Source organism: Oncorhynchus masou, chromosome 4 (assembly GCF_036934945.1).
Source record: "Oncorhynchus masou masou isolate Uvic2021 chromosome 4, UVic_Omas_1.1, whole genome shotgun sequence".
NCBI lineage: Eukaryota > Metazoa > Chordata > Actinopteri > Salmoniformes > Salmonidae > Oncorhynchus > Oncorhynchus masou.
This window is the reverse complement of record NC_088215.1, coordinates 15,039,116-15,066,875: the sequence shown is the minus strand read 5'-3', so window position 1 is coordinate 15,066,875 and position 27,760 is coordinate 15,039,116. Positions and strand designations below refer to the sequence as shown.

At 43.9% G+C, this 27,760-nt stretch overlaps 2 protein-coding genes and 2 non-coding genes across 6 annotated transcripts; 1 reads left to right on the top strand and 3 right to left on the bottom strand.

Moving 5' to 3' along the window:
• The first annotated feature begins 77 nt into the window (after positions 1 to 77).
• LOC135524414 (RING finger protein 122-like) lies at positions 78 to 6,375 on the top strand. Of its 3 annotated transcripts, none has more exons than XM_064951921.1 (8): positions 78 to 293; positions 890 to 1,310; positions 2,550 to 2,657; positions 2,759 to 2,916; positions 3,881 to 3,923; positions 4,156 to 4,197; positions 4,448 to 4,530; positions 4,818 to 6,375. In XM_064951921.1, exons 3-8 carry the CDS (start codon positions 2,655 to 2,657, stop codon positions 4,936 to 4,938), a joined length of 450 nt encoding a protein of 149 aa, XP_064807993.1. In that variant the 5' UTR covers positions 78 to 293; positions 890 to 1,310; positions 2,550 to 2,654; the 3' UTR covers positions 4,939 to 6,375. The 3 variants fall into 3 exon arrangements, with proteins under 3 accessions (XP_064807993.1, XP_064808002.1, XP_064808010.1); XM_064951930.1 differs by having other exon boundaries at positions 78 to 351; XM_064951938.1 differs by lacking the exon at positions 2,550 to 2,657 and having other exon boundaries at positions 78 to 1,310.
• A 1-nt stretch (position 6,376) lies between these two features.
• LOC135524355 (protein RRP5 homolog) lies at positions 6,377 to 27,748 on the bottom strand. Its single transcript, XM_064951818.1, is given in 36 exon segments — positions 6,377 to 6,938; positions 8,521 to 8,686; positions 9,037 to 9,190; positions 9,442 to 9,610; positions 11,197 to 11,233; positions 11,236 to 11,446; positions 11,764 to 12,042; positions 12,442 to 12,610; positions 12,891 to 13,013; positions 13,337 to 13,459; positions 13,676 to 13,732; positions 14,070 to 14,247; positions 14,528 to 14,633; positions 14,811 to 14,900; positions 15,008 to 15,104; positions 15,196 to 15,258; positions 15,408 to 15,901; positions 16,193 to 16,302; positions 16,611 to 16,763; positions 16,964 to 17,177; positions 17,590 to 17,763; positions 18,032 to 18,226; positions 18,438 to 18,563; positions 19,020 to 19,271; positions 20,094 to 20,240; positions 20,506 to 20,569; positions 21,214 to 21,338; positions 21,743 to 21,949; positions 22,229 to 22,336; positions 22,624 to 22,799; positions 24,296 to 24,416; positions 24,724 to 24,885; positions 25,804 to 25,968; positions 26,249 to 26,386; positions 26,613 to 26,744; positions 27,671 to 27,748. Coding segments are annotated over 35 exon segments (5,433 nt in total). The 5' UTR covers positions 26,721 to 26,744; positions 27,671 to 27,748; the 3' UTR covers positions 6,377 to 6,766.
• On the bottom strand, positions 10,918 to 11,158 carry LOC135525014 (small nucleolar RNA SNORA53). Its single transcript, XR_010453059.1, has one exon. It is a non-coding gene; the product is annotated as a small nucleolar RNA SNORA53 (small nucleolar RNA).
• On the bottom strand, positions 24,507 to 24,654 carry LOC135524939 (small nucleolar RNA SNORD15). The gene has a single exon (XR_010453048.1). It is a non-coding gene; the product is annotated as a small nucleolar RNA SNORD15 (small nucleolar RNA).
• Positions 27,749 to 27,760: the final 12 nt, after the last annotated feature.

The window sequence follows — 27,760 nt, the reverse complement described above, 5'->3', positions numbered from 1 at the left end:
GGGAGAAGGGGAGGGCCCACAGGAGAGGGAGGGGGAGGAGGGAAATGAGAGTTGCGAGGCAAAGGACTGGTCACATGACCAACAGCCAGAGCTCTGTTTACAAACCAAAGAGAGAGAGAGGGGGAGAGAGAGAGAGAGACCCTTGTATTGAATTGAGAGAGGCAGAGGCAGAAATATAGAAACATCAGCAGCAATAGCAGAAGCAGCAGAGGAGGATCGAGGCAGATTTCTAGACCACCATTATGGATTGAGACAAAGAGGGAATCCTGCCACCATGACCAGGCCAGCTGGAGGTGGGAGACTGTCTTTGTCTCAACATTTTCCCCAATCGAAGCAGCAGATGGTTAGAGGGCGAGTAGGAACTTCCCCCTCCTAAACACACACACACATACACACTAGCAAAATATCCTAGCTAGAAGACTGTTCTTTGTTTGTGTTTTGGGGGAATCATGTTTTTCCTGCTGTGAAGAGTAAGCTCTACCCCCCTAGTAGATCAGAGCCCTGAAGGAGTAGAGAAAGAGGAGGAGAAGAGAGGGCAGACAGAGGGGATAAGGCTTGTGAAAATCCCTCTGTTCAGAAGGATTTGGAGCGGGACAAAGCAGGGACTAATACCTCCCACACTGGAATAAGAGCAAGGACTCGTTTGGAATGGTTTTCTGTCACTGATGAACTGGACAGTTGTTGTTTACCGGATTGCAATTTATGGGGCTGTTTTTCTCCTGAATGCAAGTTGTTTTGATTGGGAGGAAAGGAAGTGTGTGTTGTTTTGATTGGGAGGAAAGGAAATGTGTGTTGTTTTGCTCCGTGTCGAGAGAAGATTTCACCAGTGGACATTGACATGAGGTAAGAGCCATGTGACTAAACTGATTTCTTCGTCTCTCTCTGACAGTCATCACTTGGACGTCATCGTCAACGTTGAAAGAGGAGAAGGAGCACACACGAGGACTGCAGCACTCCCAATCCCACATCTCCCAATCCTAACCCTCGGGAGCTAATCCAGATTCGGGAATGTCGCGCATGGATTGCTGAGTGGACAAAACCGCACAGCCAGAATCTGTACACTCCTCTTCTCGGAATTCTGATCATCTTCATGGTTTTGTTTTTGGACGATCCACCACGACCTCAAACCACCCCAGCGACTCGTTTGTCTTCTTTTAGCCCCAGTTTAGAGACTGATTTTGGGCTTCCGGGCGTCGGGGTAACCTGGTAGTTTGGCCCTCACACAGGTCCAGCCTTCTCCTGACAGGGCCTGGATTTACTGCTGCAGTCCTGGGAGTCGGGTTTCATGCAACCATTCCAATGGTGTAACGGTAAGTGTTTTTCCTCAACCTTCTGCCAAGTCAATGTAATGCAGTCTGTAGCTTACACATCCTGTGTGTTCCACTATAACTCTCCCCCTCCCTTCAACTCTTTACTTACTGCTAACAGGGCTTCTGTAATTGATATGCTTGAGAAATGAGAAATGACGAAGTTGCTTGTGGGTTCAGTTGGGTTTGTCGACAGGGCGAAACTGAACTCAAAAGAATGATATTTTCCAGGGTCGTGTTTAGTTGGTTACTATGTAGCCTATATGTATATAACTATCGTGTAACTGTAACTAACGGTTACTACTAGAGGTTGTTTAGCTATTCAATACCTAGCCGGTCTCTGCATATGGTCCATTCTACATCTGAGAAAATAAACTGTCTATGTAACCATGTTTCAATTCTAAGACCCCCCCCCCAACTCCCATTCCCCCCTCCCTTTACCCCAATGTCAAATTAATGACCCCCCCCCACTGTGCTCAAGCTGTACCCTTTCTATCACTCCAAATTAAGTGACACAGCCGTTAAAACAGACTGGCAGAGAGAGGGGGGTAAGGGGGCATCTCGTCTGTGGTGAGGCAAATTCACAAGAACAGAACACATGGGGCATATGGGTGGAAGTGGTGCTTCCTGGTTACCATTGTCTTGCCAAATGGTGCCTCAGTCCTCAGTCAGTGTTGTATGTCTGTTCATGAAAAGGCTAGCTAAAGCCCCCAACCAACCCCCATCCATGACACACACACACACACACAACCCACAGGCCAGCCACCTAGTCTGTGAAGGGGAGTCTGTGGAACAGATGGCCCACCGACGGAAGTGGAGCCACCGTACTCCATGTTGGTTTAGTTCACTGCCAATTACGTGCCTCGGCTCCAGTGAGAGCAGAGCAATACAGAGCAGTACGGGTGGGATGGGAGCCAAATACCAGGCAGTCACTTTCCCCACCAAATATTGACCTTGTCGTTTGGATTGTCAATACAAGGCTTACTAGGCTTTCTAACATGAAGCCCTAGATAGTAAAACACATGTCGGTGGCTCTGGTGTCCTACATGGAGGGTATAATGGAGATGTCTAAGGGAGGAATACCATACAATAAGCAACGCAGTTATAACGAGAGCCCTATATTTAGACTGAAATATATTAGTCCATATCTAAATATGTCTCTAGTTATAACACCTACGTGAGAAGTGAATCAGCGAGAGATTCTGTGTTCCATTTTAGTGTCTCTCTCCCCTGTTTTCAAAGGTGTGTAAACAAGAAGCTGTGAGCCGTTTGCATGTGGGGGATATGTCCCCGGCTCCTCTGTATTGAGAGGGGAAAACAAAGTAGTATTTATAGCACGTTCATTATATGGTAAGTGAGGTAAGCTGTGACATGTTTTCATTCAAGTCCCTCTATTGTTTTGACAATCTCTTTCATGACAACAAGCTGTGTGCAAATACTTTTCTTCTCAGGATGCCTGTGGTTTAGGTCTCCAGCACTTTGAGAAGTACTGTGGACTTAGCAAGATGGATACCACTTACCACCTGCCACTCAATGTCTACGTGATAGTGCTGGGCATCGGCCTGTTCGTTTTCATGCTCAGCCTCATCTTCTGCTGCTACCTCTTCAGGTATGTAGGGTCATCACTAGCTGGAACAGCCACAAAGTGATGAACCCTGCCGATTTCTACAATTTAACATCAGAATTTAAACCTAACCCTAACATTAACCACACTGCTAACCTTAGGCCTAACCCAAACTTAAATTAAGACCAAAAGCACATTTTTGTGCTCATTAATTTTTACGATATAGTGAATTTTGACTTTGTGGCTGCGCCACCTATTGGAAACCGTAGGGGGAAGGACCCAAACAAAGATGGCTGCTGGCCGGTTGCCATTGCAATCAGGATATTAACATGTAGACTTATCCACATGGAGGCTTCACTTATTATGCTTCGAGCCTTTATTTAATTACGTATTATCATATTATAGGCCTATGATATTATTTATATACAGTAAAAGTCAAAAGTTTGGACAAACCTACTCATTTGTTTTCTTTATTTTTACTATTTTCTAAAATTGTAGAATAATAGTGAAGACATCAAAACTATGAAATAACACGTATGGAATCATGTTGTAACCAAAAAAGTGTTATAAAATATATTTTGATTTGTTTATGTGAGATTCTTCAAAGTAGCCACCCTTGACTGCTACTGTGTATGACATTGTTAATGCATCAGTTGTTATAGTCTACATTTTAACAAAACACCATGCAATGTAAGCAAGAAATACCAAGTTGGACATACAGTGCCTGTCTAGGTCAAGGGTTGTGAATACTTTGAGGGCACTGTATAAGATTGGAATACCCTGCATTTTAAAGTGATGCTACAGAAGTTTTGTATAATTGTGCCCAATTGTGTACTATGTCATCCATTTCGTGTACCTTATCCCCCCCAAATAAGAAATGTTATAAATTCCAATTCACACAATATGTTTCAAATTTGCAAATCAAATCAAAGTTTATTTGTCAACTTAAGTGCTTAAGTTCCCAGACTCCATCTTTAAACACGGCCATTTTGTATTTGTCCCTTTGTAGGTTGAAACAGCAAGGGACGAGGGAGCAGTTCAGCTACAACGAGGTAGGCCTTTCTCTACACGAGCACATGTAGCACTGGGGTCTGACCAGGGTTCAACTACTACTACAGTATTTCACAGTCTGTTGTTGTGCGTTGAAACACAACGCCTACTCTTTATAGTTAACCTTCATTACGTCAACCCTGGATTTGTACCAATACCGGTGTGTGTGTCAAGTCGCTTATAACTCACTCTAACACATGTACAAACTGCTTTTTAATTTTTCTTTCTCAATAGGTGGTTCTTAAAGGGGCAGGCAAGAAGCTGAGCCTTCTAGGAGTAAGTCGTGTTATTCTGTGTGACGTTTTTATTTCAATGCAGATCGTTTGGAAAATAATGTCACATTTTCTGACCCATTTCTGTGTGGCTCATGTTGGCGATGCAATGCCTTTCATTTAACCTGGTGTCGAGTGTTTGAACTCAGATGATGTATTTAACTTTGAGCTAAGGGCGGGTTGACTCAATCATTGTTTTTGTAAATGTGACCACACACACACACTAACACACATGTTTCTTCTTGCCCTTAAAGCAAACGTGTGCAGTATGTTTGGAAGAGTTTCGGACCAGAGATGAGCTAGCCGTGTGTCCGTGTTCGCACGCATTTCACAAGAAGTGAGTTAACCGTCAGGCTCACCTTGTAGACAGAGCTTACAAAATGTCAACACGTCTGTGGTCATAATGACGTTCAAGAGGCAGCTGAAACTAACATGATTACATCATAAATCCTTCTGGTTCCATCCTCCCTTCCTTGAAGTTAACATCCTTGTCAGATCAATGATTAGCTCATGGAAGAAAGGAATGAAGGACAGACAGAATAAATGAAGGATGCATCTCGATAATATTTGAACAGGTTATGCACTTTTGAGGACATCTCAGTCTATTTTGTGTGTCCCATCCAGGTGCCTGTTGAAGTGGCTGGAGATCCGTAGCGTGTGCCCCATGTGTAATAAACCCATCCTCAGGCTCCACCCAGACCCCACACAGGGGACTGAGGGGCCCCAGGACCCAGAGGAGGTGTGAAGGACCCACAGGGGCCACCACGACCGCCATACGCACCTGTACACATTTACACAGAATTGATGGTCATTTTATGGGCATCAGAGTCGATTGTATTCTTAAAGTGGCTTCCATGGTGTTAGTCTTTGACTGAGCATTAATCCATATGGCTGGGGTTTGGGTACTGTATATGGATGTTGATTACACCCGTCCAGGCCTTTCAGATCGTCAAGAAAGTCAACGATGACCGAGGGGGCAGGGCGCAAGAGAGTGTTTCAGGATCGGGCCCTACTAGTTTAGCAATGGAACCTAAAAACAACATGAAAACTCTAACCTTGAGGGATGTGGTGTTTGGAATATGGCCATACTAGCATGCCAATGGGGCTTCCTGGAAGAAATGAAGGATAGGGTAGGGGGTCAGGTGCAGCAGGGCAGTTTGGGATTGGGCCCTCCTAGCTTAGCAGTGGAGCTTCATAAAGCTGCCGTCTAGCCTCCCCCTTTAGATCAGGGAGAATGAGTAAAGGCTATACGGACACTCCTGACCTGAATATTCATTTTGCAGGTCAGCAGCGTACTAATAGTATCTCCAGTGAAAATAAGATGAAAGTGACATAGGAACGGGAGCCACTTTAGAATACCGAGTTCTCCCCCAGTCATTGGACGATGCCTGGTACAACACTGCCAGAAACAGCCAATCACAAACGACACGTCAGGCATTCTGAGAAGGTCATTGGTCGAGTATCAGGATTGATGTAAATGGATACCTCTTATACCTCAGGGGTGTTACAATATAAGCCAGCACAAACATGCCATTCAATACCATGTGCCACACACAGAACATGTCCAATACTGCCAACTCCAACCTAGGTAACACGATACTGAGTTCGTCGAAACATTGGACACGTTCCAGGCCGACTACATTGCAGTCGCGCTGCACACAGCAACAAATGGTTCTGCGCCACGTCATCGACTGAGCATATGCGGTTAGCTGAGATGTTAAACACTTATCCAGGCATGGAGATCCGGCAAGAGACTGCAATGTAGTCGGTCTGGAATGCAGCCATTGAGATCTGGCAAGTGACTGCAAAGTAGTTGGTCTGGAACGCGGCCAAAGGCTGGAATCACAAAACCGGTCCAATACCAACATCACAGCAGCTCTCTGATGTACAGAACTATATATCCAGGAGTGTGTCAGAAATGGCACCCTATTCCTTACACAGTGCACTTAACTCTGACCAGAACCCTATGCCGGCCCTGGTCAAAAGTAGTGTACTATATAGGGAATAGGGTGCCATTTCTGACACAAACCAGGTCCATAACCTCGAAGATTGATAGACAGCTAGTCTTGCCTGTATGTATGTACGTAATGTTGTGACCCCCCCCCCCCATCTTGTAATTTTGTACCGTTTGTTGCTTTTAAATAAAATATGTATCATCTCTTTGGTGTATAAGACATCATCAGTTTAGGTTATTTACCGTCATTTATTTCATTACAGAAGTCCAAAAAGTCCATTTAGTTTAAATGATGCTATTTATACAAAATGAGTAAAAAAAGACTAGGTAGAATGACCTCCCACATTCCCAAGTCCATATCATGTGTGACATGTCACCATTTGAAAGCTTCCAAGCAATTAACAAATGTCTTCCCCGAATATCCATCAACACTATCCAATAGCAGGGTGTGTATCTGTGGGGCTACATCTGTGTGTGTGTGTGTGTGTGTGTGTGTGTGGAGGCTGTTATGACACTCAGGTCAGGCTTCCCCCTTGAGCAGTTTGCTTCTTTTCCCACAGTTGCACAACAGCTGTTGGAAAATCCCCAAGACATGACGTGTGTGTGTGTGTGTGTCTCTCTATCTGGAGGCCTCTGTTCCTTTAGACTCCACGTACTCCAGAGCCTTGTCCTTGACAGCCTGGATGCTCTCTGGCGTGCCGCTCTTCTTCTCATACTCCAGGTAACGCTTGAAGAAGAACTTGATCCTCTTCACCGCCACACTCAGGTGGATCACACGGTCAAACACAGCCCTGAACACAGGAAACAGGATGTAAGACCAGGTCACATGACAGGAAACACCTTGCCACCAATGACAGTGCATTCGGAAATTATTCAGACCCCTCGACCTTTTGCACATTTTGTTATGTTACAGCCTTATTCTAAACTGAAATAAAAATGCCTCAATCTACACACATTACCCGATAATGACAATGTTCGCAAATTTATGAAATATCGCATTTACATAAGTATTCAGACTCTTTACTCAGTACTTTGTTGAACCATCTTTGGCAGCGATTATAGCCTCGAGTCTTCTTGGGTATGATGCTACAAGCTTGGCACACCTTTATTTGGGGAGTATCTCCTCTGAAGATTCTTCTCTGAAGATCCTCTCCAACTCTGTCAGGTTGGATGGGGAGCGTCACTGCAAAGCTATTTTCAGGTCTCTCCAGAGATGTTCGATCGGGCCCAAGTCCAGGCTCTGGCTGGGCCACTCAAGGACATTCAGAGACTTGTCCCAAAGCCAATCCTGCGGTGTCTTGGCTGTGTGCTTAGGATTGTTGTCCTGTTGGAAGGTGAACCTTCGCCCCAGTTTGAGGTCCTGAGCACTCTGGAGCAGGTTTTCATCAAGGTTCACTCTGTATTTTGCTCCATTCATCTTTCCCTCTATCCTGACTAGTCTCCCAGTCCTTACCACTGAAAAACATCCCCACAGCATGATGCTGCCACCACCATGCTTCACCGTAGGGATGGTCCAGATGTGACGCTTGGCACTCATGCCAAATAGTTAAATCTTGATTTCATCTGACCAGAGAATCTTGTTTCTTGTGGTCAGAGTCTTTAGGTGCCTTTTGGCAAACTCCAAGTGGGTTTTGTGCCATTTACTGAGGAGTGGCTTCCGTCTGGCTACTCTACCGTAAAGGCTTGATTGGTGGAGTGCTGCAGAGATGATTGTCCTTCTGGAAGGTTCTCCCATCTCCACAGAGGAACTCTGGAGCTATGTCCTTCCCAGATCTGTGCCTTGACACAATCCTGTCTCGGAGCTCTATGGACAACTCCTTCCACCTCATGGCTTGGTTTATGCTTTGACATGAGGTGAATTCACCAATTTGTAAGTCGCTCTGGATAAGAGCGTCTGCCAAATGACTTAAATGTAAATGTAATGTAAATGTACATGCACTGTCAACTATGGGACCTTATATAGACAGGTGTGAGCCTTTCCAAATCATGTCCAATCAATTGAGTTTACCACAGGTGGACTCCAATTAAGTTGTAGAAACATCTCAAGGATGATCAATGGAAACAGGATGCACCTGAGCTCAATTTCGAGTCTCATAGCAAAGGGTCTGAATACTTATGGAAATAAAGCATTTTTGTTTTTTAGTTTGAATAAATGTGCAAAGAATATTTCAGAGACTAAAGTCGATCATATTTAATATTCAAACATGTTTTCATAAATGAAATATTACCGGGTTAGCCTGGTCCCAGCTGTGTTGGTGCTTTATTGCCAACTCCTATGGTCAATGTCATGCCAAACAGACCTGGGATCAGGCTATTCCAACATCATTTCGTAAACATAACAAAAACCAGTGAGGCGCCGTCGGGCTCACTCACCGGACTTCCTTCTGGGAGCCGTGTTTGACCATGAGGTCTATGAAGACGGACCACAGGTCGGTGCGTTTGGGGTAGCTGGTCAGGATCCTGTCCAACATGGCCTTTCCTCGCTCTACGTCTCCGTAGCGGAACTCCAGTTGGGCAAACTTCGCTATCAGATCCACATCTGAAGAGGATGACGGAGAAGGTGGATGGTTAACATGCAGATACTGTATGTAAGGTGTTAGTACCTTTTTGTCATTGAGTCAAAAAGGTACTAACTAAGAGCCGTCAACCTGGACAAATGACTTGGTGAGTAGATCTGTTGAAAGATAAACGGACTCAGTAGAAACAGGACAGGAAAGATTGGTGTAAAGCAATACAGCCAAAATTCCACAAGATGACGGTATTGCCATCTTGTTTATATCAATCCAACCCAGTGTCCAATTGGAGCTATAGATCGAATAGGGAATGTGTTGAGGTAGGGGGCACCCAAAAGGTGTGTATGGGTCCGAAAGGTGATAACAGGGGCCTTACTGTCTTTGTTCGGCAGGCTCTTGATGGCCCTCTGTAGCAGGGCGCTGGCCGCGTCACTCTGACCCTGCTGAAGCAGGAAGGTCCCGTAGCTCAGCCACACAGCCTTCTCCTGACGGAACCGCTTCACCATGGTCTTGTACAGACCTTCCGCCTCCTACACACACACACACACACACACACACACACACACACACACACACACAGAGAATTGATGAGAACCTACTCCAAACCGCACCAGTAAAAACAGCGAGCAAGAAGGACCATTCAACAGAAGAAACTCCCAATACCACATCTAACGTGCTCTAATATGCTTCACATATTTACTTGTGCAGTATATCACTTTTTGTTCCATTGAGGGATGTTATCCGTTGTAATGAATGTTTGTGAGCCCTGGCAGTAAGCTACCTTAGTCTTCTGACACTTGGCGTAGATGTCAGCCAGCTGCTGGTAGACGGGCATGGGTTCACAATACTGGACGGCTCGCTCAAACACCTTCTGAAGACTCTCCTCTGTCCCATACAGGTTCTCCAGGTTCAACAGAGCCACCCACACATTCAGCTTCTCCTGCTCTTCTCTGAGGGAGAATACACACGCATGTTATAGAATACACACGTTACACACCCTTTCCTTCTTCCTTTCACCTCCTTTTTTTGTGACACATCTTTGTAAGAATTATTTGATGACAGACAGGATGCAGACATTACACACAATCAACACTAGGGCTTTTAAATTATTCTTTTTTAAAGGCGGTATGACGGTATTGTCTGTTTTTTGAATAAATAAAAGTTGTAAATGTGCTTTATGAGTAGTGCGTGACCCTAGGGTGGCAACACATACATTCTAAGTGATGGGTCTTTCTACATTCTGATTGTTCAATACTGTTCAATTCAACCAAAAAACATTTTCTACATTTTTATGAATTTCTGCATTTCCTGCACTAATTTGAGATTATTTCCATACTGCCACGATACGGGCAAACAATCTAGGCCTTATTTTTAACCAAATGTTGCAACTGTTGCAAATTTGACTTGCAATTCAGAGCAAAACACTTGGGTGAACTGTTGGAATCATGGATATAGAATGATTATTCTAATTATATAGTTAGAATATAATAGTGAGCACTTTGAATAGTGTTGTTTGACATGACAACGAATGAAAATGCCAGGGACGAGTTATTGTGACAGGGTAGGAACCAAAGTGTTGACAAGTGTTTCCCTGGGGACCCTACAATCTTTGGCTACATTGAATGTTTTCTTTAAGCTACTTAATTTAGCTAACATATTCATGCTTTGCGTATTCCTCGCTGATTTAGAAGATACTGTTGATACTGAAGATACACGTATTATCAGGCTGTATAGCTGATTACGTTCTCTGACTCAGTCCATTTATTAGCTAGCTAGCAAGCTAACTAGGGATTAGCATTAGTGGCAAATAAGATTACGGGCCAATTTTCCAAGAAAAGACAAACTAGCCGTTTGCTGATGTAAGAAAACACACTAATAGTGTAATTCTAGAATGCTAGTAGATTTATATTAATAAGCAAAGTGAAAACAGCATTGTTGTCATCAACATTGTTGCATGTGCTGCATTGACCATGCAGACTGAACGCATGTGTCTCGTGGTCGAGGTACAACAAATGCACTCCTTGAGTGACAGGGGGCGGGGCTCGGTCTGTGGAAACGGGCATGAAGCGAGAGCAGAGAGATGGCCCAAGTAGCGAAGTAAACTATACAAATGGACGTTACACACAGCGTATCACATTTAACAAACCAAACATTCAAATACCGTTTGAATGTTTGGTTTGGTATACTGCCCAGCCCTAATCGACACATTCATATCCCCCCACGCCAACCCACCCACAGGACCCGCTTTCTTCTTCGTGTTGTCCGCCCCCCAGCCCAGCTGCGCTGGTAGAATCCCCCCAGTAGAACGGAGGGTTGCCAGAGCAACAGTGGGGCTGGGCGGGGCAGGTAGACTGCTCTCACACACCAATGACTCAAGCACCTCCAACCGTACAGCCAGAAAGCTGTTGAGGGCCTCCAGGCTGGAGTTGCAGCACTCAGAGAGCGACGACAGCACCAGCACAGGAGAACCCTCCAGAAGTGGATCTAAGGAGCGTGTTATGAACACACACACACCTGTCCCCACCACACCACTAACCTGAAGGAGATGGTCTTCAGAGCCCTCTCAGCCACCCTCGAGCCTGTTCTATCTGTGTGGCCTGCAGGTGGAAGGCCATGAATTGCAGCCAGAGCAGAGAGCTGTCAGGGGAGCCGAGTAGCAGGCGCTCAAAGCTAGCCGCCGTCTGGGGTCGCAGGCCTGGGTCCATCAGCTCCGTCTCCAGCTTGGTCAGGGCCTTCTCAGCCTCCCGCTTCTCCACCTCCTGCACATGGTGAGACTTCTTCTGGGGCTGGGTGGACGAGGGGGATGAAAGCAAGGAAAGAAGAAAAGAAAAAAGGAAAGAAAGGATTTAGAGAGTGGCAGTTAAAGAGAGAGAGAGAAAGGCCATACAAGGTCATGAAAACAATATCAGTACTATAAATACTCCAATCCAGAGGTCAGACGTACACCTCCATGAACATGAGGCTGTACAGCCATTCTAACCCTCATAGCAAATGCAACGCAAACATTCCTTTAAGTGATTTCCTTTAGTGGGTGCCACTCATAGTACAACCCCAGCATTACTTAGTGTTCCCCTCGCCGTACAACCCCAGCATTACTCGTTACCTTAGTGTTCCCCTCGCCGTCCTCCCCGTCGCTGGAGTCCTCTCCCCCCAGGGCAGCGGGCGCTGGTTTCAGGGCGCTCAGCGCTGCATCCCAGGAGAACCCTCCGGTCACCTGCAGTCTGGCCGGCTGCACGGGGACGGGCTTCTCTACCTCCGCAGGCGCCAACTTATTTTCCTCCTCTACTTCTCTGAAGTACACCTCCACTCCGCTGTCACTGTCCTCTCCTTTCCCCTTCTTCGTCTTCTTCTTCTTCTTCGTTGAAACATTCTCTGCGGTTCCCTGCGTTAAGACAGAAGATAAGTGATTATATGGATTAGACATTCCAGTCCCCGGTCAAACTGCTATGGCAATCCAAGTTATACAGTGATCAGTGCGTCCTCTATTCTGTTTGGTAGTATTAGTATCAGTGACATCATGGAAGAGGACAGGTTTCCTTTGAAAATAGCTTATTATCTAAATTGTATTACATGTATAATTAAAAATAAATAAAAAGCACTCACATCTCAGTTATCTTGTTGCAAGTGTCATATCACTTTGTTTATTCAAACTAAAAAGGATTAGCTTGTATTTCACCCTCAGCGGGGTCACTAGAAACATCCAGTTTTCAGGGACACAGCGTCTCCAACGTAGTGTCAATTTAGATGACCTTGTATTAAGAAAAGAGGGACAAATGGACACCTGCTTGCTCTCCGACTCCGTGTGTTTCCTCTTCTTGGTGGCGTCACGCTTCTCCTTGGCCTCTCCTGTCAGGCGCAGGTTCAGCCCCAGGGATTCTGGGAGCACGTCTGGTTTCCCAGTGTCCTCTTGGAGCAGAGACAGATCCACCAGCCCGTTTTCTTTGTCGATGCTGCGAGGAACAACACATTTGTGTTAAAAACCAAAATGTAGAAAACGTAAAACCCCTACACATTGGGGCTCCTGTTTACGCCATAATAACCCTGTGGGTCACAGACATGTTCAGTATAACAAATAAATCTAGGTTGTTAGTCATATTTTTGGGTACTAACTTCCTTGTTTCATGGAACACCCCTATTCAAGAATGAGATGGTCAGGAAGGGCCGACCTATTCCCCTAGCAGTGGTGGTGGGGTTGTACCAAATTATTGTAGGGGGGGGGGGGGGTCTTACCTGAGGATCTTGGTGGTGAGCAGTGTGGACTGTGGTACTTTCTTGGCATAGTCTTGGTGGCTAGCCAAAAAGTACTTCGTGGCCTTCTGGAACTGGGCTCTGCCCTGTATGGATCTAGACAAACTGTCAAAAACAAAAAAAGCAACATTTTCAATTAGCTATATTACCATAGCAACAGCTTTTATACGTTGCTTTTTCATAATCAGAATTGATCTTCAGGAAAAAGCTGCATGATAATGTCATACCTTCCCAGACCATTGTACATGCATACTAAAGGGACGGTGAATCTGAGATATATTGTCTAAGTATAATACAGAAGTAATGAATACATTACATGTATTTTTCATTCATAGTTTCATATCTTTCCAGGACATTGTAAAGGTACGTCATTTTTTAAATTGTATTAAAAGGGTTGGTTTCTATAAAGGGATAATGGACTGAGTTACCTAACAAAGACTCCCTGTGCATTGACAGTCCTCACATAGCCTCTGACGATCTGCCCCTCTGACAGGTCTTCGAGAGACACAATCTCTGGGTCCTGTACTACCGAGGCCTTCTCTGGGTTCGTCCTGAAAGATCATTCAAATGATTCACTTAGAATATGCCCTTTTCCAGTGCTCAAAGCGCCTAACATAGATATATGATAGTTAGAATGGACCAGTAGAATAGAGGAGAAGAACGAAGAGAGACAGGGTTGAATAGGGTGTCGATATTGCATTTCATAATACACTTGAACTCTTTAATTCATTTTGTCCATGAAAACCAAGTCAGATAGGGAATCGTACCTCGAAGAGCGGAGGGACAACTGCCAATTGCTCTTTGCCTCTCCTACAATGCAGCACCTAGAGAAAGAGCACAAAAACATTAACACATTACTTAGTATAACCTTGAAATAACGTGAAGAATTACATAAACTTTTAGACTGGTCCAGTTAGCCTTTAACCCAGGTTTAAAGTGTGCCACTGACCTGACCAGCTGGTCCAGTTAGCCTTTAACCCAGGTTTAAAGTGTGCCACTGACCTGACCAGCTGGTCCAGTTAGCCTTTAACCCAGGTTTAAAGTGTGCCACTGACCTGACCAGCTGGTCCAGTTAGCCTTTAACCCAGGTTTAAAGTGTGCCACTGACCTGACCAGCTGGTCCAGTTAGCCTTTAACCCAGGTTTAAAGTGTGCCACTGACCTGACCAGCTGGTCCTTGCTGTACCGCTCCAGAGGTTTTGGCTTATATTTGTCGGCCAGGTCCTCCATGGCAACCGTTCCCATGGCGCTGAACGGCAGCTTCACCAGCAGACCCAGGACTGGATCTAGCTTCTGCACCAACCCCATGATTACATGGCCCTTCTCCAACTTGTGTACACCTGACAGCGATTGACAACAGACACCACGAGTGAGTAAATGCAACCACAACATAGCGAGATAGCTGTATATGGTGAGTCGACATGTCTGTATTGACGATTCAAAGTTTAAAAGTTGGTTATACGTTGATATTTCTGTATTGGTGGTTAGAAGGGCCTATTTTCAATGTACTGATGTTTAGAAGGTTCTATGCAATATTCAGTGTACTATTGATGGTTGGAAGGGTCTTATATTCACTGTATTGACGGTTAGAAGAGGGTTGTGTTTATTTTGTGTTCTCACCATTGAGAGACAATGAGAGGCGTGAGGGCTTGGAGAAGCTGACTGTCACCACCTTAGCACTGACCGCCTGGCCCAGCTTGAACAGCTTCTCTGGGTGTTTGGCACCCTGAATAATACAAAATTAATGATTTTAGAGAACCTATTAGGGTGAACACAGATCCATACAGTATAAGGGACATCTGAGGGATGACACCATCTACATTTTACCATTTTACAAAAATGTCTGGGAATTCCCCATAGAAGGAATGAGGAAAACATTGAGTTAAGTGTGTATAAAACATACTTTAAGGTCAGAGGTCATGGCCAGTTGTTCAACAGTTCCAGTTACTGAGGGACCAGTAGTCACTTCTAGACACTTCCTATTTGGAAAGTACTGAGGAAGAAATACAAATTTAACACAACTAGTACTACAACTAAATATGTTTCACACATTCTGTATAACAAGTTACTTAACTTAAATTTACGTTTGTTCAAACTCACCTTTGACACAAAGCAAATGACGTCGTCGCCGACCTGATAACGCTTCAGCTTCTCTTTGGTCTTGACAGGCTTAACATCTGCGTCTTCTTTCAGGTTCCTGTGACCAGAGAGGGAAAGATTATCTAACAAGAAACCAAAAAGGCACTATAATAACAGAATACGTTCTTCTAAATGTTCAGAACATTTACCTGGGAAGAAGTGAGAGTTCAGGCATGGAGTAAGTGAAGTTGGGATGGGAGAACGGCAAGAACCTAAATAAAAGACAGACAATATATATTTGCAACTAAAATAACGCAAATATTTCAAGCAGAATACCTGTAATTCAGAAATATCCTTCAAATGATCGAACTATAGAACAAAATGTGGCTACTTAAATCTGTTACTATATTGTTATCCTGACCTGTGACTGTTGCCCTCCCGTCCTCCAATGACCCGGGCTGTGACCTCACTTCCTATCTTGAGGAAGGACGTGGGGAACGTTCCCACGCACACCACTTCCTGTATCTCGGACACGTGCACGCACCCCGTGCTCCCGTCCTCTAGCGTCACCAGCACACACGTAGGCTTCACTGTCTTCACCTTCCCCTTGACCACGTCGCCGTAGCGATACATGCCTTTCGACCTCTTGGAGTTGGAGATTAATCTTTTGCTTATGGGCGGGGCGAGATCCCAGGACACTAGGGGGAGCCCTTCTAGTTCCTCGCAGCTGGATTTGGTGACGGTGATCGCCAGGGTTTTACCGACGGTCAGTTTCTCAGCGTCGAAGCGGAACGTTTCGTTGAGGTGATTGGTGGTTTGGATGACCGTCAGTTGGGCCGTGTCGCCCAATGAGATGACGGCAAAGTCGCGGTCGGCGTGATGCACAGTGGCAGTGTGTGTGGACCCTGTCTCCACCTATAAGGACACAGGTTATGAACTATCAAGATTTAAAGGCTTTTCAAAGTGGAAAAGATTGTTTAGTCCATAAGGGTGCAGGGAGTTTCAACTTGAGGGAGAATACAGATCTATTGCATTGAATGTTTAATTTAAAAAAAAAAAAAATTAACCACTATTGACTTTTCAGCCACCCAACCACTTATAAAGAAGCTTCACGTAGTCACAAACGATACTAGCTATAGTAGGGCAGTGTTCCAAACACACTATATAGGAACTAGGGTGTCACTTGAGATGCAGCCTTGTACTCACCGCTTTCCTCTTGCCGGTCAGTTTAGCCAAGAGGGACACGTAGACTTCAGAGGTCATGAGGTCAACGTGGAGGATTACCGGCATGCACTCCTGTCCCGTCGCCAACTTACCTGAAATATTAAACACATTTAGTTTACATTATACCTATGATGTAACAGTCAAAACGTGTCACACTCAAAAGATTCCTCATGTATCTGGTAGAAGGGTAAACAAAGCTCTATTATTGGGTTCATTGCGATGACTAAGGTGTAACAGTCAAAAGATTCCCCATATTATGTCTGGTAAAAGTTCCACTGGGTACAGGGTCAATTCCATTTCAATTCAGTCAATGCAGGAGCTACAATTGTCATTTCAATTCACTTCCTGAATTGAAAGAGGATTGAGCCCAACCCTGTCTGAACATATAGTGAATATTCACCCGGCGCATGGTCCTTGGTGGCCAGTACGGTGGCTGCGCTGAGTTCGTCTGACTTGAAGGTGACACTCCCATCCTCCCTCACCTCGTCTACGCTCATCTTCATCCTCTGGCCTATGGTCAGCGCAGACAGCTGTTTGAGTAGGTCAGAGTCACCTGTCAGAGACAGAGGGAGGAGAGAGGATGAACAAGAAAATAGAGAGTTAAAGGTAACTCTTAGCATAATCATTTTGATCAATTTAAATGTATTGGAATGGCACTTTTGAACCTACTAGGAAAAGGGAACTTTAGCAAACGGAAGAAAACGAATAGTTCCTTGAACAGTTGACAACAACGTTACAACTCCACCCACGTACCTCTGCTGGCCATCATCTCCATCACCGCCTTCCTCTCCTGCAGGCCTCGGATCAGCCTGGCCTGGCCGTCTCTCTCAGGGGAGGGGACCTCTGATACCTTGAGACTGACCAGGAACCTGTGCTTCTCCTCGTCCAAGTTGGTCACCTTGGCAACCACCGTATGGCCCAGCTGGAAGTGAGCCGCAGTGTCGCCGACGAACTTGTCACTCATGGCCTACAGGAGAAAGAGTATGTCAATATAAATTATTCTATACTAATGGCTTTAAGACAATGTTATTGATGATTTGAAGGAGAAAGGAGACGTGAGCTGCATAAATTCTACAACGAGAGGAATCCTGAAAAGCACAATCTGTTCCCATTGTGTTTCTTTGGTTGAACATATGACTGAGCTTCAGATGCTTGTGAATCTTTGTCAGGGTGATTATACCTTTTCAACAAACTGCATAATATATTCTTAGCTAACTCCCATTGACCCCTACTAATTCCCATTGACCCCTACTAACTCCCATTGACCCCTACTAACTCCCATTGACCCCTACTAACTCTTAGTAAATTCCAAGTTACTCCCACTAACTCCAATTGACTGTGGCTAACTCCCACAGGTAACTCCTTCCCTACCAACTCACCGCTTTAGGGGCCAGGCCAACCAGGCCATAGGGGAACTCCACAAACACTCCATAGGGCATGACGTTATTGACCCAGCCAATCAGCTGCACCCCAACTGTGATGTCAGAGAACTCCTTAGCCACCACGCCCCCCTCCTCCAGGAATGACTTCAGAGTGGGCTTTTTAGTCAGGGTCTTGAGACAGGCAGGGTTAAGGGAAAGAGGTACTGTGTAGTCGTACTACAGTAAAACGTGGTTACGATGTCCTTTAGTAAGAGGTAGTCGTATCCTTGGTATAGCCACTACATTCTAAAACACAACCACGACAGCCAACCGCAATGGTGAGACAAACACAGCATTCAGCCACACTGATGAGCGTTCTGTTATGTTTTGGGCTATGTGTCTGAAATCAATGTGTGAAGGTAAGTGAGCGATCTGAAGTTTAAAAGTATGAAAAGGATACAATAGTCTGTTTCTTCTTGCTGAGGCAGAGAATGTTGGAGATGATGTCACCCTCTTGCAGCCCTTCCCACAGCAGTAGACAGTTGGACACGTGGTCGGAGAGGTGCATCATGGGTAGCAAGGCGGGGGTCTCCTCTGGCAGAATGGACACCTCCAGACCGGTAAGGAATTTACTCACCACCTTAACCTCCACTTTCTAAAACAAACAAAAAAAGACAAAAAACAGAATACAAAGATCATTTTAGACTCCAAACCAACAACAGAGATTAACCTTAACGTTTAACAACTGCATAGAACATGCAACTATATAAAAGAGAGACCATCTTTTAATTAAAAAAAAAATAATAATTCAGAAATGATTACATGTGTTATTAACAATATGAAAGGACGTGCTGCCATATTCTTACCTTCCCAACCTCAAAGTCAAACTTGGGTTTAGGCGGTCCCTCAGTGTCTCCTCCTGCCACTGCCTTGAAGGAAAGAAGGAGCTTCTCCTTCTCCACGTCACAGTTCAGCACTTTAGCCTTCACCACCTGAACAGAACAGAGAACCAAGGTAGCCATTAAGACTGCGTTGAGAAAGGCAGCCCAATTCTGATATTTTTTTCCCACTAATTGCCATTTTAACAATTAACATCAGACCTTTTCACATCAGATCTTTTTTTTTTTTTTTTATGTGATTGGTCCAAAGACCAATTAGTGAAAAAGAGAACAGAATTGGGCTGTCTGTCTAAACTAAGACTTCCCTGTTTTGATACAGAAGTTTAAAACAGAACCTTTTCTGACACCGGCAAGACAAGCTGGTGGAAGAACTTCAGTTAAACTTTTATGTGTCAAAGTTCAATAACTATCAGTAGGCTACTTCAAAGTTATTCAAGAGGACAATTAGCCTATATCGCAAGTAGAACAGAAAAACAACAACAAATCTACAACGCATAAGAATGATCAAGATACAGAAAAGTTCCAGGCAGCCCTTTTGTTCCCCCTCACCTGTCCGACGTAGAACAAGTTCTCAGGAACTACCACTGGCTCCGTGCTGAGCTCGTTGGTGGGCACCAGCCCCTTGACTTCGCCGAAGAAACGGACGATGCAGCCAAAGTCCTTGACACAGACGATGAACCCGTGGGAGACGCGACCGCGGCGGGCATCTTCGTAGGTCAGGAACGGGGGGAGGGAGGAATCTATCAGGGCCCTTTTCCTGGTTAGGGTCAGCTTCTTCGCCTGTGGGTCCACCGACAACACCTGAGACAGAGGGATGGAGGGAAACCGTTTTAAACTAAGAAATTAAACAGCAAACCAGACAAGCAAGCACAGAGTACGTTAAAACCTCTTAAGGATCTCTACAGATTGGTGTTCCACCCGCGGGACAGTTGAGCTAATGTGCGCTAACGTGGTTAGCATGAGGTTGTAAGTAACAAGACTATTTCCCAGGACATAGACATATCTGATATTGGCAGAAAGCTTAAATTCTTGTTAATCTAACTGCACTGTCCAATTTACAGTAGCTGTTACAGTGAAATGATACCATGCTATTGTTTGAGGAGAGTGCACAGTTATGAACTTGAAAAGTTATTAATAAACCAATTAGGCACATTTGGGCAGTTTTGATACAACATTTTGAACAGAAACAATGCTTCATTGGATCAATCTAAAACTTTGCACATTCACCACTGCCACCTAGTGGCCAAAATCTAAATTGCGCCTGGGCTGGAATAATACATTATAGAATTTCTCTTGCACTTCAAAGATGATGGTACAAAAAAATACAAAAAAACGCATGTTTTTTTCTTTGTATTATCTTTTACCAGATCTAATGTGTTATATTATCCTACATTCCTTTCACATTTTCACAAACTTCAAGTATTTCCTTTCAAATGGTGCAAAGAATATACATGTCGTTACAAGACCATTTTTAATCTCTTATTAGGTAGATTAACCTACACCTAATATTTCCTAAAGAGAATTATGAGTAGGTGTTTATTTCATCAATGATTGGTTCCCCAAGGTTAAAGGTCACCAAGGTTGACCCTTTCTAAAGGTGAGCGGTTACACAGTACTACTGACCCGGCACTTGATGATCATGCCCACTGCGTACTGCTTCTCTGGTTTCTTGAGGATGATGTCAGAGAGGTGTGTCCGGGGAACCAGGCCTCTGATATAGTCGGTCACCTTCACCATCATGCCATGGTTCTGGAGGGACATCACCGTGCCCTGGGAGAGAGGGAGGACAAACTGGGTTAAAACACACGCCACTAGGAATGCAGAATTCCAAGGTTGGAAGGTTCCTGGAATCAGGAGCAAATCATCCAGAATCCCCCAACCTGGATTTCTAGAAAACCTAGGAAAGTTACCAGTTTTGGCACCCTGCACACACACACACACACAAACACACACTTTAATGGGCAATTTGTTTTGAAGAACTTTCAGAGGTGTTGTGCGAGAGAGAGAGACAAACTAAAAATATAAAATATCTTACCTGAACAATCTGTCCAGGTTGGATGTCATGGTATCTTCTGAAGAACGGGGCATCAACGATGCTCCTATAGGAGAGACAGCAAGGTTACAAGCTGGAACAAACATACATGTCCTTTATAAGCTGGAACAAACATACGTCGTTTATAAGCTGGAACAAACATACGTCCTTTCCAAGCTGGAACAAACATACGTCCTTTCCAAGCTGGAACAAACATACGTCCTTTATAAGCTGGAACAAACATACGTCCTTTCCAAGCTGGAACAAACATACGTCCTTTATAAGCTGGAACAAACATACGTCCTTTCCAAGCTGGAACAAACATACGTCCTTTCCAAGCTGGAACAAACATATGTCCTTTCCAAGCTGGAACAAACATACGTCCTTTCCAGATGTATTGAATGGAATTGAAAACGTCACACACATTTGCAACAGGGCTTTCACGCACACACACTATTCAAAGTCGGGTTTGTGACCCTTAGTGGGGTTGCTTGGGAATTGTAGTTGGGTCACCCGAAACAGACAACTAAGAATACAGATTATTGTATGGGACATTACACAAACGTTTGAGAAAGATAACTTGAAAAATACTATGTTATTGAATTCATGTATTTATTGGTTCTGGGGGAGGGGGGGGGGGGGATGAAAACATTTGAGTACCACTGCACAACAGGATGTCCATCCACACACACACACACACACCACACTTACTGACGCAGGCTGACCAGGTGCACCTGCTCCATGGGGCTGAAGTCCATGATCCTACAGGTGTGTTCAGGCTTGGCCATGACACGGTTCAGGTTGAACGCCTCCTTGGGCTCCTTCATGTGGTTCCTCTGGAGACGGGAGAAATGGACGGATCACAACAAACCACTGCCACGAGGCCAGTCACAGACCACATTAGTCCACTTTCACTGGGCCAGGTCAAAACAGGGTTTGAGGGTTTGCATTGTTTTTAATGTTGGTTTGTCACATGATCCAAGGGGCACGGGCTCGCCATTATGTTCTCACCATCGCAATATTCTCTACAACACTGTCTTTGTCCTATAGTGGCTAATCCTTAGCATTTTGGCAGTAGTAAGGTGCTCTACCTGGTCTACAAAGAGGGGCTTGGCTATAGTTAGTATGGTACACCAACAATATGGTCTACCAACAATAGGAACGAACATGTACGAAGACCCGAGTTGGTACTTAAACTCACAAGACGCAAAGCAGGTATGGTCTAACAACACGGACTCACATGTACAAACACCACAGTCTGGTCAGGCAGCTCCAGCATGGCTCCAGACAGGTGATGGAGAGCGGTCATCTTGCAGCCATGCGCCACCTCCCCTATCCTCTCAGTGGCCACCAGGTCCACGACGCCCCCTGGCTGCAGCAGGTGGCTGCGCAGGGACAGGCCCACCAGCCGGGTGGACGGCTCCACATAAAGGATGCAGGCCTTCACCTGGGAGAGAAAGGGGTAAGAGGTCAAAGGTCAATAAAGGCCAACTGAATGCAATGTCTAAACAAGATTACAGTCATAATTGGCCAATTTGAAATTCTCATGAATTGCTTGTTTTTGTTTTGCTACTCGAGGTTGAAATAAGTACAACTCCTGCATCTATGATTACTGTTGAAAAACTCGCTTTCATATGCTGCAAAGTCCGACATTCTATACCATTCTGTCTCATCCAACTGTGTGACAGACTGATTGGCAATAGCCTAATAGACTGTCAATTCTTACGCTGTCTCCCTCGTTGAACGTGGAGGCCTGTTCTGGTTCCAGGTGCATAAAGTCCACCAGGCCGGTGAAGGAGGAGAGGAACTCCAGAATCAGACCATGTAGGGTCACCTAGAACCACAGGGTCAAGCACAATGAAACAGGACATCAACAGATTATTGACTTTAAAAAAAGGAGACCTCTCAGATATACTAAATTGCAAGTTCTCTAGTTGCTATAAATATTACAAAAAGTGTATACATCAAGCAACAAGAGACATTTACCAACAATACTAAGCCATGAAACGGTGCAATTGTTCATTTATAATCATAGGTGTAAGCCAACACTTCTCTGTGCTTAGACTTAGACTACTAATATGTATAAGATTGTTGTTAGAATACAGTATTCAGTCAATGTACCTTTTTGATCTGCGCCTTGACCAGTAGGCCAGGCAGCAGGCTGGTAAGGGTCCAGCCGTGCGCTGTGTCTGCAACGGCCTGGGCCACCGCCGTGGGGCTGATGGACAGACGGACCACGCGCTCATCGTTCTTCACCTCCTCCAACAGAGAAGTCACATACTGGCCCACCTTCAGCTCTGCAACACCAGGGTTGTTGTGTTCGTTAGGCATCAAACGGAAGAAAACAGACTGAAACAGGAAGGGGCTACCGGGACTTGTCCCATAAGAAATTCTCATTTATATTTTCCGTTGCAAAACATTTCAACGTTTTCAATTGCGAGCCACAATGAACATGACCCAGAAAAGTCACATTCAACACAGTTAAAACTTCTTTGGGATAGGGGGCAGCATTTTCACTTTTGGATGAATAGTAAACTGCCTCCTACTCAGTCCCAGATACTAATATATGCATATTATAATTAATATTTGACAGAAAACACTCTGAAGTTTCTAAAACTGTTTGAATGATATCTGTGAGTATAACAGAACTCATATGGCAGGCAAAAGCCTGAGAAAAAATCCAAACATGAAGTGAGAAATCTGAGGTTTGTAGTTTTTGAACTCAACCCCTATCGAATACACAGTGGGATATGGGTAATTTTGCACTTCCTAAGGCTTCCACGACCTGTAATATAACTTCTTGAACTTTTCGTCCGACGTTCGGCTGGACCTCAACGCGCGTTTTGGATTTGTTTACCCTACACCCTAACAAAAGAAGCTATTTGGACATAAATTATTAACTTTATCGAACAAATCAAACATTTATTGTGGAACTGGGATTCCTGGGAGTGCATTCTGATGAAGATCATCAAAGGTAAGTGAATATTTATAATGCTATTTCTGACTAATGTTGACTGCGCAACATGGCGGATATTTTATTTGGCTGGTTTGGGCTCTGAGCGCCGTACTCAGATTATGCTTTTTCCGTAAAGTTTTTCTAAAATCTGACACAGCGGATGCATTAAGGAGAAGTGTATCTAAATTTCCATGCATAACACTTGAATTTTCATCAACATTTATCATGAGTATTTCTGTGAATTGATTTGACTCTGCAAAATCACTGCATGTTTTAGAACTACTGAACATAACACACCAATGTAAAATTTGATTTTTGGATATAAATATGCACATTATCGAACAAAACATACATGTATTGTGTAACATGAAGTCCTATGAGTTTCATCTGATGAAGATCATCAAAGGTTAGTGATTAATTTTATCTATATTTGTGCTTTTTGTGACTTCTCTCTTTGGCTGGAAAAATGGCTGGGTTTTTCTGTGACTTGGTGGTGACCTAACATAATAGTTTGTGGAGCTTTCGCTGTAAAGCATTTTTATAAATCAGACACTGTGGCTGGATTAACGAGAATTGTATCTTTAAAATGGTGCCTAATACTTGTATGTTTGAGAAATTTGATTTATGAGATTTCTGTTGATTTGTATTTGGCGCCCTGCAATTTCATTGGCTGTTGGCGAGGGGTTCCGCCAGTTCTAGACAGGTTAATAACACATTCGTAATTTTGACATCTACAGAGTACATTGAAGAAATGTATCAGACTCCTGGAGAAACTAACAGCTTGACATTGAATTGTATGTGTACTATATTTGATGTGAAAGGGGACTCTTTAGATACCTTTTGGACTATTCGTTTTGTCTTTGGCTGCCTGCTTGGGCAGGAAGGCCTTGATTCCCTTGATGCCGAGGTCAACCAGGTAGCCGTGATCCTCAATACTCTCCACACAACCACTCAGGATCTGAAACAAAAACGTGACACATCCGTCTAAACCTAAAGCATGACCTCAAATCATAAACAGGATATCACAACTTTTCTTTATTTTTCTAGCTCTTCTTATACAAATGCCTCTATGTCTTCAACGGAAGAGACACTGCTCTGGGGACCTGAACCCAGAGACACAAAACATGACCCTGACTCAGTGACGCCCCATGACAGACTGTGCTCCGTTCCGACTCGTCATCGTATCATCACTGAAGAGGATATCACAGGCCCAGATCCTGTTTTTAATTTGTACTATATCACGTATACTGTAGGTGTTGACTCACCAAGCCAGCCATCAGAGAGCCAGTACTCAAGCCCTTGTTGACCTCTTTGGGGTTGATTGACAGCTGAATGCTGACCGATCCTCCTTTGGCAGTGTTCAACCTGGTTACCACACACCTGACCAGCATGCCCGGGGAGAAGAGACTGGCGAGTGAGAAGATCTCCTGGAGAGAAAGAGCAAAGTGGATCCATTAGGATGTGTTGTTCACACCTCATTCGTACAGCATCAGGCGCACAAAGCAAAAAATGTAATAATTAAAGCTGTATATGTTAAAAAAAAAACTCAGAGCAGTTCTTCTAAATATTGTATAATATGAGGATAAGACCTCTCAGGCCGTGTGTAGACTACAGTTAATTAAGTTTTGTATTCTGAGCAAGGAGTTTTGATCATGCATCTACACTACATAAAATATGTCTACAGTGTCCGGATTTCCTTTCCCGCACTATAATCAAATGTCAGTAAGCATTCTGCTAATGGTGGCATAGGCAAAAGATGGTAATAGCACAATAACTTGATGGCAGTAGTAAAATACTGTAACTAGTCAACTAGCCCCCGTAGCTAGCCAGCAAGCTCGGAAAGCTAAAGAGCTTAGCAGAAACATCTCTGTAACTCTAGCTAAACAAAATTGTGTTTTTCAAAATATTAGCCAGCTGGATTACATTTATGAAGCCAGCAAACACATTCCTCACACACAAAGAACATATTTCCCCCACAACAGTATAATGAAAAGATGGCTCTCGCTCCCAAAAAACAAGTTTCTAAAAACTTGCCGTTGGAATGCTGATGACGTCGCCCACTATATACGCTTTCAGTGGCCTGATTGCGTCCAGACTCAGGAGAAGTCCGCACACAATGCGTCCCTGAGGTGATCAGCCTTATATGAACCCAGTGCGACTTTTGTGCGCCTAGAACTGTCTTTTAAGTAATTCTCATATTCTGATAGCAGAAGTAGCAGCTATGTGCCAAGTGTAGACATGCCCTTAGAACGGCCTTATTAGACATCTCAGAAACAAGTGCATAGCCTTTTACCTATATAAGACAGAACAATCCCTTCGGTAGGAGTTACATTAAATGTGTTTACCTCTGAAGAAGCAGAATCCAGGTGGTCACTCAGTATCTTGGTGTACGAGTCCGAGATATTGGAAATGTTCAGGTATCCCAGAAGGCCGCTGGGCAGGTTAACCGTCACCTCAAAATCTGCCACCTCCTTCACACAGCCCAGCAGTAGGGTACCCACCTTCAGGCTCTGGGGGTAAAAAAAAAACACACAAAAAAAACAGGATTGTGTTCATTAGTAATCAACCAGAAGAAAATGTACTGAAACAGGGGGACTCCCTGAACTTGTCCAATAAGAAACACTTTTTTTTTTACCCCTTTCCCTGTTACACAACCTTTAAAGAAAACATTGCAACGTTGTGCCCTTATGAGCATGACCCAGGTTCAGATCACATTCAAAGGGTGTGCAAAGGAAATGAGATGGAAGAGAAATATAAAATGCTAAAAAGTATGTTGCTGATTGAACTTACTTTTAACTGTAGGATATCTACAGAGGTTGTTGTATTGAGCTTCAGCGCCTCCTCTTTGCTCGTCCTTTGCCTCTTAGCTTTCTTCAACGCACCCTCTTTCTGTCCCTTCCTTTTCTTGGATTCCTCTGCTGTATGTGTCTGAAAGAGTCAACCACAATAGTATCTTTACTGACAGACAGAATACTGTTTGAGATGCACATTTGAGCTTATCTCTGGTCCAGGGCGTCAGTAGGTTGCATTGTCGCCAGTGTCAGTCGGCTGCACTGTCGCGAACGAATCTCTGGACCAGAGCTAATTAGAGCTAAACCACAACAAGGTTCGTATATCACATTGATGATCGACTAGACTCATTTTTTTTTTATACCTCGAACAGATTGTCCACTTCTGTATGCCTTCTCACAGGTTCTGCTTTACTTTCAGTGGTCTGCTTGGTTTTACCTCCACGAGGGAAGTCCTCCTCCGTTGATGCCATGGTTGTTTACTGATTTAAAGGTCTACAGAGACAAATGACACAGTGAATGTTATCAATCATAGAGGAAAGGGGTGTGATAAGGGCTCTTTTAGAACACATGCCAGTGGTGGAAAAAGCACACCATTTTCATACTTGAGTAAAAGTAAAGATAGCTTTAAAGAAATTAACTCAAGTAAAAGTTAGTCACCCTGTAAAATACGACTTGAGTAAAAGTCTAAAAGTATTGGGTGTCAAATGAACTTAAGTATCAAAATTAGAAGTATACATAAAAAAAATGTTGCTTATATTAAGCAAACCAGACGTGACGATGTTCTTGTTTTTATTAGGATAGCCATGGGCACAGTTCAACACTCAGACAAAATTTGCAATCGAAGCACGTGTGTTTAGTGAGTAAGGATTACCAGGGATGTTCTCTTGGTAAGTGCGTGAATTGGACAATTGTCCGGTCGTGCTAAGCATTCAAAATGTAACGAATACTTTTGGGTGTCAGGGAAAATGTATGGAGTAAAACGTACATTATTTTCTTTAGAAATGTAGTCAAAAATATGAATACTAAAGTAAGGTACAGATTCCCCCAAAAAACGACTTAAGTAGTACTTAAAAGTATTTTTACACCACTGCACATATCATGCAATGTATGATTGTACAGTTTCATATATCTACTATTTCTAATACACCTAGCTTTTGATTGTGAACACTTTGGCATTGCTACATCCACATCGAATGTATTATTTACCTTCTGCTTTACAAAATATTTAGCTAGATCCCCACTAGCACATCCCAAAACAGCATTGCTAACCTTAGCTAGTAAGCTACAATCCATTAGCATGCAAGCTATACGTACCAGACAATCGGTTAAAACACAAAAATACAACAATCAATACGTGCCAACGTTTTCCTCGATTCTACATGTTTATGAAAATGTAACATCGATCAGCAAACTCTACCTTTTTTTTTTAAATATCCAGTTCAGAAGTTGGTACGCAAACTCACATGTGTGGATCAGAAGCACACCATGTTTTCAAACCGGAAACGAACTT